This window comes from Oncorhynchus mykiss, chromosome 4 (assembly GCF_057628025.1).
Source record: "Oncorhynchus mykiss isolate SJ-2025 chromosome 4, ASM5762802v1, whole genome shotgun sequence".
Taxonomy (NCBI): domain Eukaryota; kingdom Metazoa; phylum Chordata; class Actinopteri; order Salmoniformes; family Salmonidae; genus Oncorhynchus; species Oncorhynchus mykiss.
In genome coordinates, this window is record NC_143025.1 from 23,855,867 (window position 1) to 23,871,729 (window position 15,863).

Here is a 15,863-nt window from a genome sequence, read left to right on the forward strand (position 1 = left end):
TGCTTACGGATTCTCAAAAGGCAACTCGATCGGCATCCTCTTTCCTCCATATTTTATTCATGCAAATGACAGGGATCTGGGCCTGTTCCCAGGAGAGAAGTATATCTTTCTCGTCGGACTCGTTAAAGGAAAAAGCTTCTTCCAGTTCGTGGTGAGTAATCCCAGTTCTGATGTCCAGAAGTTATTTTTGTTCATAAGAGACGGTAGCAGAAACATTATGTACAAAAGAAGTTGCAAAAAACTGAACAAAATAGCACAATTGGTTACGGGTATGTAAAACATCAGCCATCCTCTTCGGCGTCATCTTAAGTCAGGTGATGTTTGTTTTGTGTAACGTTATGCTAAATCTGCCACGGTGACTCAGGGTCAGGGCTCTGTGTGTGTGTGTGTGTGTGTGTGTGTGTGTATATATATATGAATGTGTGTGTCTCCACAGAAGCCTTCAGCACATGAGACCCAGCTGGGTCTTTTGTCAGGAGCAGTGCTTGATTTGGGCAGGAGCTCACCAGAGCTGAGTACCGGCACCTCAAATGTTCTACTGCATTTCCTCTTATAGAATATTAGCTAAAAAGTATTGTGGAGCTCCTGCACCTAAATATAAACAGTAATGGCATCCAACATGAGTAACGTCAACTATTTCAGTCAAAGTCAGGCATTGGTCAGGAGGACACACACACACAGAGACACACACCAGGCATACACTGGAAAGACATCTGTAAACAGACAATCTCCAGTTTCACTGCACCTGCCATGACTATACTCTAGATGAGTATACCTTATAACACCCCTCAATTGTCAAGATGTCAGGTATCTAAAAATGATTCACACATTACAAATATGAAACGTGTTTAGTGTAGAAATGTTACATAAACAGAATGGCATACTATGTGATGTAACTTCAATCAGTCAAAGTCATGTTCTTTGACATTAACCAATTAGAGAACACCAAGGGAACGTTTGGATGCCAGGTGCTATGCTTTTTTCGCCTCTGAAAAGATCCACAAGTCGTGATCCATCCCATTTCTCACATGGTTGTAAACAAAGGAGGGCATTTCCAGGAAATCACTCCTCCACCCATTATTTGCTCTGAGTCAAGACCCTGATCTGTAATCTGCTGGTGGTTACTCACAGCACTGCCTGTTGATGCCCATTGACAGCCACCATGACTCAGGAGCCAGCCATCCCATGCCCATGAGCTGTCAATCATAACCAAGTTCCCTCTGGGAAAAATACAGTGATTTTGTTCTGTAAAGGGAAATGTTTTTGTACAGGGATGTACTGGATGTCTACTAAGACTGTTTCTCTAACAGTCTTTTCCCTATGCTGTAGTTTTGATCTGAGTAGAGAATAGTATGTAAACCTGAAGATGTTCCTCTCTGCCCAGTACCCAAGGCTGAGAAGAAGAACAGTTTATCAGCACATGTAAACTATCCTTGTTTTAAAGAACACCTCATTTCATAACTTTTAACGGGGTATAAATTCAAGGACGTGTTGTACTTCAGTTGGCATGGAATCCATTTCTTTGGAAGAGTGGATATTTAACCTGTGATCAAACAGATCATCCTAACTCTGTTGGTGAACACTCTTCTGATAACAGAACAACGTTAGTGGGACCAGGTTAAGCTGAGTATGACTCAACTACAACACCAACTCGTAAAATCCTCTGGTATTCAGTTATGACCAATGTTTGGTCCACAGTCTCCATGGTGGAATTCTCTCACCATGGTAACTAGTATTTTCCGTCAGGGACAAATAATAGCTCATCGGCATTTTGCTGAATTTCTGTTCATCTATCTTCTCACACTACTGACGACCTGTTAATTTATTTTATTATATTGAACCTTTATTTAACTAGGCAAGTCAGTTAAGAAACAAATTCTTTATTACAATGACGGCCTACCAAAAGGCAAAAGGCCTCCTGCGGGGACGGGGGCTGGGATTAAAAATCTAAATAAATGGAATACAAATATACGACAACACACATCATGACAAGAGACACAACGCTACATAAAGACAGGCCTAAGACCACAACATAGCATGGTAGCAACAAAACATGACAACAACATGGTAGCAACAAAACATGGCAGCAGCACAACATGGTAGCAGCACAAAACAGGGTACAAACATTATTGGGCACAGACAGCAGCACAAGGGCAACTGTCAGTAAGAGTGTCTTTCAGCCTGTCACCAAGGGGATGTCCACACACAGTGTGAAGAGGAATGCGCTGAGACCCAACAGCACAACAAAACCTATGGCTGTCAGTCAGCAGTGAGTGTTGTAAAAATAATGGATGGCCCTGTGTCAGTGACAACGCTGGGAAGCAAGGTGACTAATGCAGCAGGCTGGTGGATGGCCTTGGATTGGACACGCTGCTTAAACTTGGTTTGCGCTCACATTGCATGGTGACATTTGTCACACAAGCCTGGTTGATAATATACCTGACCAGTAATTTCTAGTTGGAGTGGCGTGTGACTGTTTTACAATCAGCTATCAGCATTAAGAAAGAGATAATTAGGACGTGTTATTTCAAACGGAGCTAGCTCTCTCTCTCTCTCTTTCTTTACGCAGCATGCCCAGCTGTTGACAATGGAGGACTGTGTTTATGTTGGTGACGATCATAGCTAGTCTGGTCTGGACAGACTGAACTCTCTCACCACTAACCGTCAAACCTTCCACTGTCCCGCCCCATGTGACAGAGGAGACACGGGAACTGGGACCACTCTGAGAACGCCCTCCTCAATCCCAACACATTGATCCCATGAAGTTTCAAAAGGCATCTTGTTGTAATGGTAGCAGGCATTGTTGTTATTACATCTGACATGTCAATCTCTTTCTATCCAACCCACAAGCATTTCATCCCCATGCTGTCATAATCTGGCTCTCACTATAGTTTCCATAACCATCCCATCAATCATGGCCATGTCTGTGACATTACGTTACCTTCAGGACCTGAGGGGTAATGCAGAGAGGATTGCTGTATGTCGTCATGATGAGATTAAATGATCATAGTGTGGGACTCACTGGGCAAAGACTAGTATAACATTGATCTTATACCTTTATTTATTGCAGCTAACTTTTTTTTTGCAGTGTTTCTAATTCTCATAGATGAAAGTGCTGTCTTTCAAATGCTCTTATCTGGGTCACAAGATGAGTTTGCAATTTCCAAAGGATGCCATTAACTTTAACAAATACTGTACATAGACAATCTGCCCTAATAGAAGGGAAGGCAGCATGCCAACTCTCCATTTAATGGTAGGCTTATACTACCTGCTCTCAGCGATACTCTGGCCTGTCATCTATGTCGATGCTGTGGGGTGACTTAAATGCTCAGTAAGGAATCTTATAGGAGCATTAGGAACAAGAAACGGGATGCATTATAATGTTTTTTTCCCAAGAAAAGCAATGTTATGTATGTTTAGAAGTCTGTAGAATACTAAAGGAATAGATTAATTATAACAAATATTATGAAAACATTTTAAAAGTCTCCCTAATCGAAAAGAGGATTTGTTTACGACTCTAAATACAAGGCATTTGAATCTTAGCCTGATACTAATAACATATATTTGGCTTGGAAACAGTGGGTTATGAGAGGGCATTTCACAAAAGTCATAAAGCATGAAATGACAATGTGCTTGAATGTTTAAAATGATGATAATTTGATTAAATATTCTCCGGTACTTTTGTGTACTTTTTAGCCAGAAGTTCTGAAAGTAGCACTCATGAGTCAAAAGTGGTCCCTGAAAATGGTGTACCACGTCATATATGTGCACCATGTCATTGCTCTCTCTTTCGCCCTGCTGTGGGTTTATCAAGTGCATCTTGCTTGCTGTCACTCATATGGCGAGGGGCTGAAGCTCATTGGTTGAACTCAAATTGGTAAGGGGCTGGCCCATGTGGGGGAAAAATTGGGAGAAATGGCGCAGCACAGCTTCCAGAAAAACAGTCACTTTCAAATTAGGAATTTCGTGGCTAATTGGGGTAAAACAGTAATTCTGCTCATAGATTAAGCATGTATGAACTGCACATTGTCACAACCAGCAAACCGCCAAAGTTCCGGAGCTTGTCTTTAAATTTATCATATGAAAAAAACACCCAGCATGACTGAAACATTTAATCTACTTCTGTGGAACACACAGTACTGCATGGGAAATATGTTCAGTAGAAATTCAATACGTTTCAATAGTGACAATTCCATTCTAATCGTTTTGAGGCAACTAATCCATCTGCTTTACATTACTGAATCACAATGTCGAATGTGTCATATTTGTCTCATAGAGCTCAGACTCCTCAAAGAGAAAAGATAACAGTCAGAATAACAGAAGGCGAATATATTTTAGTCTGGCTAACACCAAACAAAGTCCTCCTGACTTCAGAGTCTGGAAAGGCTATTTTGATGTTGTCGGGCACGATGGTCGATAATGAAGGGGATGTGCTTTTTTTCTGATTGGTTCTCCTTGTCTCTTTCTCACTGAAACACCCACATGGACAGCCACACACAGCCCGTGAGCACCGCCCCCTTCCAATACAACTGTTGGATTTTCAAATCCAAACAGCATGAGGTACTAATACTTAAAAAAAAAAAAAAGAAAACATTCAAGCTCAGCACATTCAGGAGCACATTTCTGCAACAGTCTCCTGTCCAGACCAGTGTGTCACAGCTCCCCCTCGCTGTGAGTCATGTGATTCACGTCAGCCACACTCAGTCTATTTAGCACTATCCCTGAATCCACACACCATGGACTAACACTCCCTGCAAGTTTGCTTTTCTGATCGTTAGTGAGAGATGCATTTAAACTTGTGGTGTGGATGGATGGTGCAACATGAGAATGGATGACCCTTTTACCACAAACCCTCTCAGGTGCTACAACAGGATTTACCAGCAGCCCAAAGCCACTTATTGCAGACACATAAAAACAAGAAGTGTCTTTTATTAGGAATGGAATATTGACAAAACGGCCTTACTAGAATGTTCTAAACCAAATGTCATTATCTTGGCAGTAGCCATAGCAACAGTAGGGAGTTGGCGTATAATGCATGAGTCCTCATCCCCACTTCTCTAGAGTTGATTATACACAGCAGGGCACCTGCCTCAGGGCAGTCACCACTGCTCTAACTCTTACAGCTGCCTGGGTAGACCCTGTATGTATGTGTGTGTGTGTGTGTGTGTGTCTGTCACAGGACACTGCTGAGGGGAGGATGGCTCATAATAATAATAGCTGGAATGGAGTGAATAGAATGGGTTCAAACACATGGAAACCATGTGTTTGAGGTGTTTGATACCATTCCATTTATTCTGTTCCAGCCATTACTATGAGCCCGTCCTCCCAATTATGGTGCTACCGGCCACCTGAGGTGTTTGTGTGTTCCACTGTGGTTGTAGGAGTATAATGCTGTGATATGTGCGGAAGCATGCCTTTGAGTGACACAATACCTGTGTTTACAGTAAATGAGACTGTTTTGATTTCCTCCTCTGTTCCCAGGACCATGATGCCTGTCTGTCTTATCTCAGTAATCCCTACGTGTTGCCATCAGCCTCCTGGTGCTTTCATGACTTATAGCTGAACACCTCATTAGATTCTCTTGTCTTTATAGGTGGCGTCAAGGGATAAGAATAGGAGAAAAAAAACGAAAAAAAAAACTGTTGACTCATCAGTGACTTGGTGAGGATAATCAAGTCACTGGTGACTTTATTCACTCAGATGGCCAGGAAAAAGTCTCTAGCCTTCAACTAGGGCACATCGTTTTCCCTGGTGACTATAAGGAAAGTGTCAGCTACTATTCACCACAACACTGTTTCTCCGGAGGGGCCTCTCCTCTGACCCCTGGACCAGAAAGGTGGGGCCGTGGGGTGGCAGTGGCTGGTGGGAGAGTGCCGGGGGTCTTGTTCCTCACTAGGCCTATCCTCTCTATTCTCTCTATACTTCCAAACACATTATGGGGCCTGTGCTTCCCAACACAAACAGAGGACCGGACAGGGGGAGACAGCGGGAGGGAGGGCTGGGAACCAGACAAACAGGGCCTGAGCCAGTCTGTGAAAACAGCCATGATAAGGCCTGCTCCTGTTTGGTCAGCCGTGTGAGTGTTGGAAGAGAAAGACACTTGTCTTGTTAAAGAACTTCCACTTTCCCTACTTTCACATCCAAACAAGTGTAAGTGCAGTGTGTTATAGTATGGGGCATATGCACGGCATATTGCATTTAGCAAACAACAGCTCAAAATGTATGCTGTAGTCTTGTGGCTTTCAAAAGGAATAACTGGGAATATTTCAGTGGGAATTACTTTTCAGGATTTGAGTCACAACAACAGTGACTCATAATGTGAACAGACCAACAAAGTATATTTTTCATGAACAGGTTTGGTATAGGAAGATAACTACCAGTGAGATGTTGAGCCACTGACCTCTCCTCCTCTCGCTCTCCTGCAGTATCTGGATGCTCGTGAGGAGGTGGATGCGGTGGAGGTGGTTACGGACCCCCAGCTCCAGCAGATCCAGCTCATTCAGATGCAACAGGTCCTGCAGAGATGGATGGGTGAAGGGTTAGGTAATATGAAGAAGGAAAGAAAGCCTGCAAATTACAAGCCCACGAAGTATACCAAACTGTACCACCATGCAGACAACATTTCAACTACAACAGCCTTCTTCGGGGGCTAGACAGGACTGTTTTTAGCCAGGCAGACACCAAGGACACCTTTCCCCTCCCTCCAAACTGAGTGTGTCCTCTCCTCCCCCTAATCTAGTCAGGCCAGCACCACACACTGCCTGTCATTACTGGGCTGCCACTCTGCTGCCAACGGTGCCCTTTCTTACACTTCAAACCAGGGGCTTGCTTTGGTTTCAAAACCATACATTCTGGGTGGTGTCTTCACAAACACCACCCTGTTTCTCTCAGTGTTCCAGCGTGCATTGTTCCCCAGCAAGACAAAACAGACAAGTTAAATGATAGGTTTGGTTAGAAGATATTTTCTGCTGTTTGGAACATGCCTTTCAGCTTGTGTTAACAATACTGAAATATCCAAACAGAGAAAATTATTCTGCATTCATGTACTTAATGAGATCAGGGTTAGCTTACAAATAATTACAAATCATTGATAACGTATATTATTGATGCAAGTGAAGTGACCAAGTTTGCTTTAGTCACATGATAATAACATCATTCATAACGACACCGTGCAAAGTTCAAATTCTCAGCTAGGCTGTTTGCTTTGCCTTTATTGTCCCTGGTGCAATGGAGCAGTGATCTGGACCAGATTGTTTTAAGGCATCAGAGAGTTAGTTTTCCACCACAGTGCATTAGAGTCTTTGTCCCTGTTATCTGTGCTCTATCCCAGTGGAATCTCAGCCAGGATCTTTGTGATCACCAGGCATTCTTCTGCATTGTCCTGCATCTGTTATGTCGGGGGGTCGGGGGGTGGGGGGGGGTTGGAGAGAGAGTGAGAGGGAGCCCAGGCACAGCCAGCTTCCCAGGGCAGCTGGGCAGGTGTGTGTCTGTCTGGGTGCCCTATGCTGGTAAGGGTCCATTATCCCCTGATGGCTCTTAGGTGTACACTGCTTACCCAAAGAGGCCCCTAGTAGTTCCACACCCTCTTGCCCACTTCCTGACATCAATAGGCAAAAACAGCCCTTGGTCTGTCCTGAAGACTCTCCTATGCATTATCCGACCGTACCATATGTAGTCACATAAGTACCTTTAGAACTGACAGGCATTTCAATCAATTCCTCATGTAGATATTTGAATAGTTGTCTTTGTCTGGATTGTGGTTTGGTCTGGGTCGTTGTTTTCTTGTCTGGTGTACTTGAGACGACGATGGGCAGAGAGAGGAGCACCGGAGGGTCGGACTGACTTGCAGTTAATGTAACTCTGACGCTCACCAGCGTTAAAATGTGGTGTAGCAGAACTCGTCGCCAGGGGGTGAGGAGCAACTGCTGATATCTCCCCATTACTCTCATTACAAGGCGGTTATCAGGCTGCAGAGCCAGAAAGGCAGAACGCAGAGAGGAAGGCAGCCATGCAGTCATGCGTTTCCCCTCATCTCCATCACCTGTCTGAGCAGCAGTGGAGCAGAGAGACGTGACACACAATCTCCTGGCTGATTGATGCTCTCCAATGGTTGATAGAAAGGCATAAAAAAAGCACGTTTGTGTTAGAATTGTATCATATTCAACCATTAAAATAGAAGGTCCATTCTAAAAAATATTTTAGAACTTGTATCCCTCCCTCTCTTTTCTCCCTTAATTCCACCACTAATGGAGCAGTAATGGAGATTCCATTATCTCTGTTTCACATTACTGAGGCATTGTGGGCCTTCACTAGTAGAAGCAAGACATGGTTGGAATAACTAACAACTATTGATCCGAGCATATAACAAAATCAGCTACACTCATTTATGTAGAGATCTGAAGAGTTCACTCTGAAGTCTCTCTATTCTGTAACGGTGGGATAGAAGGTTTACAGGCTGGTGGTATAAAGATACCCTCACTAATAGCCTCTCTGTTCTTGTCCTGCAGCCTAATTAACATGGGAAACACTGTCTATCCATGACCACAGCATGTGACCCTACCAAGGTTATTTGTGTTGCTTATTATCACAACTCAATCGCTGGTTGAAAACTGTTTTCTGCCCCTCTCAAAAGATAGAATTTGTAGATAATTGGCCCTCTTTTTGGGACTCACCCACCTGCTGAGGAGTGACGGACTCCATCCTAGCTGGAGGGGTGCTCTCATCTTATCTACCAACATAGACAGGGCTCTAACTCCTCTAGCTCCACAATGAAATAGGGTGCAGGCCAGGCAGCAGGATGTTAGCCAGCCTGCCAGCTTAGTGGAGTCTGCCACTAGCACAGTCAGTGTAGTCTGCTCAGCTATCCCCATTGAGACCGTGTCTGTGCCTCGACCTAGGTTGGGCAAAACTAAACAATCTCACTAGGATAAAGACCTCCATTCCTGCCATTATTGAAAGAGATCGTGATACCTCACATCTCAAAATAGGGCTACTTAATGTTAGATCCCTTACTTCAAAGGCCGTTATAGTCAATTAACTAATCACTGATCATAATCTTGATGTGATTGGCCTGACTGAAACATGGCTTAAGCCTGATGAATTTACTGTGTTAAATGAGGCCTCACCTGGTTACACTAGGGACCATATCCCCCGTGCATCCCGCAAAGGCGGAGGTGTTGCTAACATTTACGATAGCAAATTTCAATTTACAAAAAAAAAAAGACGTTTTCGTCTTTTGAGCTTCTAGTCATGAAATCTATGGAGCCTACTCAATCACTTTTTATAGCTACTGTTTACAGGCCTCCTGGGCCATATACAGCGTTCCTCATTGAGTTCCCTGAATTCCTATCGGACCTTGTAGTCATAGCATATAATATTCTAATTTTTTGTGACTTTAATATTCACATGGAAAAGTCCACAGACCCACTCCAAAAGGCTTTCGGAGCCATCATCGACTGTCTCTGGACCTACTCACTGTCACAGTCATACTCTGGACTTAGGTTTGTCCCATGGAATAAATGTTGTGGATCTTAATGTTTTTCCTCATAATCCTGGACTATTGGACCACCATTTTATTACGTTTGCAATTGCAACAAATAATCTGCTCAGACCCCAACCAAGGAGCATCAAAAGTTGTGCTATAAATTCACAGACAACAAAGATTCCTTGATGCCCTTCCAGACTCCCTCTGTCTACCCAAGGACGCCAGAGGACAAAAATCAGTTAACCACCTAACTGAGGAACTCAGTTTAACCTTGCGCAATACCCTAGATGCAGTTGCACCCCTAAAAACTAATAACATTTCTCATAAGAAACTAGCTCCCTGGTATACAGAAAATACCCGAGCTCTGAAGCAAGGTTCCAGAAAATTGGAACGGAAATGGCGCCACACGAAACTGGAAGTCTTCCAACTAGCTTGGAAAGACAGAACCGTGCAGTATCGAAGAGGCCTCACTGCTGCTCGATCATCCTATTTTTCCAACTTAATTGAGGAAAATAAGAACAATCCTAAATTTATTTTTTATACTGTCGCAAAGCTAACTAAAAAGCAGCATTCCCCAAGTGAGGATGGCTTTCACTTCACCAGTAATAAATTCATTAACTTCTTTGAGGAAAAGATCATGATTATTAGAAAGCAAATTAAGGACTCCTCTTTAAATCTGCGTATTCCTTCAAAGCTCAGTTGTCCTGAGTCTGCACAACTCTGCCAGGACCTAGGATCAAGAGAGACACTCAAGTGTTTTAGTTCTAAATCTCTTGACACAATGATGAAAATAATCATGGCCTCTAAACCTTCAAGCTGCATACTGGACCCTATTCCAACTAAACTACTGAAAGAGATGCTTCCTGTGCTTGGCCCTCCTATGTTGAACATAATAAATGGCTCTCTATCCACCAGATGTGTACCAAACTCACTAAAAGTGGCAGTAATAAAGCCTCTCTTGAAAAAGCCAAACCTTGGCCCAGAAAATATGAAAAACTAAAAATCGGCCTATATCGAATCTTCCATTCCTCTCAAACATTTTAGAAAAGGCTGTTGCGCAGCAACTCACTGCCTTCCTGAAGACAAACAATGTATACGAAATGCTTCAGTCTTGTTTTAGACCCCATCATAGCACTGAGACTGCACTTGTGAAGGTGGTAAATAACCTTTTAATGGCATCAGACTGAGGCTCTGCATCTGTCCTCATGCTCCTAGACCTTAGTGGTGCTTTTGATACCATCGATCACCACATTCTTTTGGAGAGATTGGAAACTCAAATTGGTCTACACGGACAAGTTCTGGCCTGGTTTAGATCTTATCTGTCGGAAAGATATCAGTTTGTCTCTGTGAATGGTTTGTCCTCTGACAAATCAACTGTAAATTTCGGTGTTCCTTAAGGTTCCGTTTTAGGACCACTATTGTTTTCACTATATATTTTACCTCTTGGGGATGTCATTCGAAAACATAATGTTAACTTTCACTGCTATGCGGATGACACACAGCTGTACATTTCAATGAAACATGGTGAAGCCCCAAAATTGCCCTCGCTACAAGTTTGTGTTTCAGACATAAGGAAGTGGATGGCTGCAAACGTTCTACTTTTAAACTCGGACAAAACAGAGATGCTTGTTCTAGGTCCCAAGAAACAAAGAGATCTTCTGTTGAATCTGACAATTAATCTTAATGGTTGTACAGTCATCTCAAATAAAACTGTGAAGGACCTTGGCGTTACTCTGGACCCTGATCTCTCTTTTGACGAACATATCAAGACTGTTTCAAGGACAGCTTTTTTCCATCTACGTAACATTGCAAAAATCAGAAACTTTCTGTCCAAAAATGGATGCAGAAAAATGTATCCATGCTTTTGTTACTTCTAAGTTAGACTACTGCAATGCTCTACTTTCCAACTACCCGGATAAAGCACTAAATAAACTTCAGTTAGTGCTAAATACGGCTGCTAGAATCCTGACTAGAACCAAAACATGTGATCATATTACTCCAGTGCTAGCCTCCTTACACTGGCGTCCTGTTAAGACAAGGGCTGATTTCAAGGTTTTACTGCTAACCTACAAAGCATTACAATGGCTTGCTCCTGCCTATCTCTCTGATTTGATCCTGCCGTACATACCTACACGTACGCTACGGTCACAAGACGCAGGCCTCCTAATTGTCCCTAGAATTTCTAAGCAAACAGCTGGAGGCAGGGTTTTCTCCTATAGAGCTCCATTTTTATGGAATGGTCTGCCTACCCATGTGAGAGACGCAGACTTGGTCTCAACCTTTAAGTCTTTACTGAAGACTCATCTCTTCAGTAGGTCCTATGATTGAGTGTAGTCTGGCCCTGGAGTGTGAAGGTGAACAGAAAGGCTCTGGAGCAACGAACCGCCCTTGCTTTCTCTGCCTGGCCGGTTCCCCTCTTTCCACTGGGATGCTCTGCCTCTAACCCTATTACAGGGGCTGAGTCACTGGCTTACTGGTGCTCTTTCATGCCGTCCCTAGGAGGGGTGCGTCACTTCAGTGGGTTGAGTCACTGATGTGATCTTCCTGTCTGGGTTGGCGCCCCCCCTTGGGTTGTGCCGTGGCGGAGATCTTTGTGGGCTACACTCTGACTTGTCTCAGGATGGTAAGTTGGTGGTTGAAGATATCCCTCTAGTGGTCTGGGGGCTGTGCTTTGTCAAAGTGGGTGGGATTATATCCTTCCTGTTTGGCCCTGTCCGGGGGTATCATCGGATGGGGCCACAGTGTCTCCTGAGCCCTCCTGTCTCAGCCTCCATTATTTATGCTGCAGTAGTTTATGTGTCGGGAGGCTAGGGTCAGTTTGTTATATCTGGAGTACTTCTCCTGTCTTATCCGGTGTCCTGTGTGAATTTAAGTATACTCTCTCTAATTCTCTCTTTCTTTCTCTCTCTCGGAGGACCTGAGCCCTAGGACCATGAAAAGCCAACAGGACTACCTGGCATGAGGACTCCTTGCTGTCCCCAGTCCACCTGGCCGTGCTGCTGCTCCAGTTTCAACTGTTCTGCCTGCGGCTATGGAATCCTGACCTGTTCACCGGACGTGCTACCTGTCCCAGACATGCTGTTTTCAACTCTCTAAAGACAGCAGGAGTGGTAGAGATACCCTTAATGATCGGCTATGAAAAGCCAACTGACATTTACTCCTGAGGTGCTGACTTGCTGCACCCTCGACAACTACTGTGATTATTATTATTTGACCATGCTGGTCATTTATGAACATTTGAACATCTTGGCCATGTTCTGTTATAATCTCCACCCGGCACAGCCAGAAGAGGACTGGCCACCCCTCATAGCCTGGTTCCTCTCTAGGTTTCTTCCTAGGGAGTTTTTCTTAGCCACCGTGCTTCTACACCTGCATTGCTTGCTGTTTGGGGTTTTAGGCTGGGTTTCTGTACAGCACTTTGAGATATCAGCTGATATCAGCTGATGTACGAAGGGCTATATCATTTATAAAATGCTTATAGAGGACAACTGGGAAGCTTTATGAAGCCAGTTTAAATCCTCATACATAGGATGGTATGTGTTATAATGTGGGGACAGGTGGAACTCTTAGGCCTCTTACTGCTGTTCTGTTAGGCATGGACTTTAATACGGATTCCCAAAAATATTTACTGTATTTAATCCTTCATCATAGGAATTGTTCAAAACATGTTTTGAACAAGCTGAGTATATCTACTGTGAGCTGGTAAGTCATCATATACTGTAGGTTAATCATCTAATAACATATTGCCAAAACAGAAGTGAAACAAAGGGATGGGGTAACGGTAACCACAGGCAACATATCATCCTCAGACTACAAAAACAAGCAGTGTGAGTCATGGTTAAGTACAAGTTGAAGCAATATGGAGGCCTTGGCAAGTAGCTCCTTCACTTGACATGAGTCAGAGTGCTAGGACATCCCATTGATATGGTCCCTTAAGAGACGCTTGACAAGCTCATTCTGATTTTATCTCCTTTTCATATGTTTTACTCATTTATTAGATACTCTTATCCAGAGTGACTTACAGGAGCAATTAGGGCACATCGACAGATTTTCGTGCTAGTCAGCTCAGGGATCAAACCAGAACCCTTTCGGTAACTGGCCCAACGCTCTTAACTGCTAGGCTACCTGCCACACTTTTCACTGGGATCAAGAATGAGATAGAACTTTCACCCTTTAATGAGATCTGATTCAAGCCTATGTCCGTTAACCTTTCACCATAGAGTCACATCACCGCAGAGGAAATAACTTACAGTTGTAGCAGGACAGGATCAGCAGTGGTGTAAAGTAATTAGGTAAATATACTTTAATGTACTACTTAAGTCGTTTTTTGGGGTATCTGTACTTTACTATTTATATTTTGGACAACTTTTACTTTTACTTCACGACATACCTAAAGAAAATGATGTACTTTTTACGCCATACATTTTCCCTGACACCCAAAAGTACGTGTTACATTTGGAATGCTTAGCAGGACAGGAAAATGTTCCAAGTTACACACTTATCAAGAGAACCTCCCTGGTCATCCCTACTGCCTCTGATCTGGCGGACTCACTAAACACACATGGTTTGTTTGTAAATGTCTGACTGTTGCAGTGTGCCCCTGGCTGTCTGTAAATATGAAAAAAATAAGAAGATGGTGCCGTCTGGCTTGCTTTCATTTTCTATTAAGGTATCTTTACTTTTACTCAAGTATGAGAAATTGGGTACTTTTTCCACCACTGAGGATTAATCTTGGGGAGAGAGGGTTAGCTCTGGGTTAAGTCTGGTCACTATAAAACCATTTCGCCTCTGTGACAGCCAGCAGACAGCTGGGTCCAAAAATGAACAGTTAAATGGGTGTCATAAATCCCCAGTAATAAGGGTCTCTGAGATGACTGCAGTGCTGCTGCTGCCTCCTGGGGATGAGGGAGGGGAAGCCCTGGAGAGGTGCTGGGTGCATTGGGTGGAGGGGAGACAGAGGAAGGGAGAGTGAGAGGGAGGTGGAGAGAGACACAGGGAATGAGAGAGGAGGTATGGATAAGATACACGAGGGAAGGAGATGAGAGGAAAGAGAAAGGGGGAGGAGACCAGGGGAAGTGGTCAGGGAGAGTGAGAGGAAGGGAAGGGAAGGAAGACAGAGGTTGAGAGAGATAGGGGTGGGAGAAGACAGGCGGGAGCCAGTGGGAGGGAGACAGTGGGTGGGTGGGCGGTTATGAGAGGAAGAGGGAGAGGGAATGTCCACAGCAGCCTGGTTTTGAGGTCAGAGGGGGGACAGCTACTGTTTACAGGCTCCAAACAGGTCCATCACCACGACAGCCCAGGGCTCACACACCCTCAAACACTCCTGCCTCGCAAACACACATTCCTCACATGTTCACCTGGGCCTGGGCAGCCACAGCTTTAAATGTATACCAAGAATTGTATTTTAGGCCTGCAGTTTAGGGATCCAGGGTAAGAGGTAGTTCTTCTCAGAGAAGTGATGGATTTCCCAGGGCAGGGATATTGCTATCTGTTTTTGTATTCCTTGGATTGACTTGTGGAAAAATTTGAGGATTGCAGACTGCATTCTCTGAGGAGATCAAAACATATCTACAGTATGGCATTGGGAAAAAGTTAATGAATCACATTTATATTAAATGGACTTCCGTTGACTTTAGTTATATTTTATAAATATAAACGCAACATGCAACAATTTATACGATTTTACTGAGTTACAATTCATATAAGAAAATCAGTCAATTGAAATACATAAATTAGGCCCTAATCTATGGATTTCACATGACTGGGAATATAGATATGCATCTGTTGGTCATGTATACCTAAAAAGGTACGGCTTGGATCAAAAAAACAGTCAGTATCTGGTGAGACCACAATTTGCCTCATGCAGCACAACATCTCCTTCGCTTAGAGTTGATCAGGCTGTTGATTGTGGCCTGTGTAATGTCCCACTCCCCTTCAATGGCAGTACGACGTTGCTGGATATTTGTATTTATTAACACATTAAAGCACTTACATTACAAATAAAACAAAAGACAAAACAGTACATACAACATTATTACACCACTACATATCTACAATACACAATGTACAATAAAAACAAAAACGATTGTGATCACTACATCCTATGGATTTGGATAGTGCTTTATAACACATTTCTGCAGCATTAGTAAAGATGTGATCAATACATGTTGATGATTTCATTCCTGTGCTATTTATAACTACCCTAGTAGGTTGACCGACAACCTGAACCAGGTTTTAGGCACTGGTAACAGTTTGACATTTTTTCTTGAGTGGGCAGCTTGATGAAAGACAGTCAATATTTAAATCTTCCAGAAAATATACTTCTCTGTTGATATCACATACATTATCAAGCATTTCACACATATTATCCAGACACTGA

The 15,863-nt window shown here is 43.4% G+C and overlaps 1 protein-coding gene across 1 annotated transcript in view; it reads right to left on the minus strand.

The window, feature by feature from the left end:
- Positions 1 to 15,863, minus strand: part of LOC110521551 (breast cancer anti-estrogen resistance protein 3) — a 93,148-nt gene that overhangs the window by 57,544 nt on the left and 19,741 nt on the right. The window contains exon 3 of the mRNA XM_021599165.3: positions 6,401 to 6,515. Within this exon, the coding sequence (XP_021454840.2) occupies positions 6,401 to 6,515 (115 nt within the window). The remainder of the gene's footprint in view (positions 1 to 6,400; positions 6,516 to 15,863) is intronic.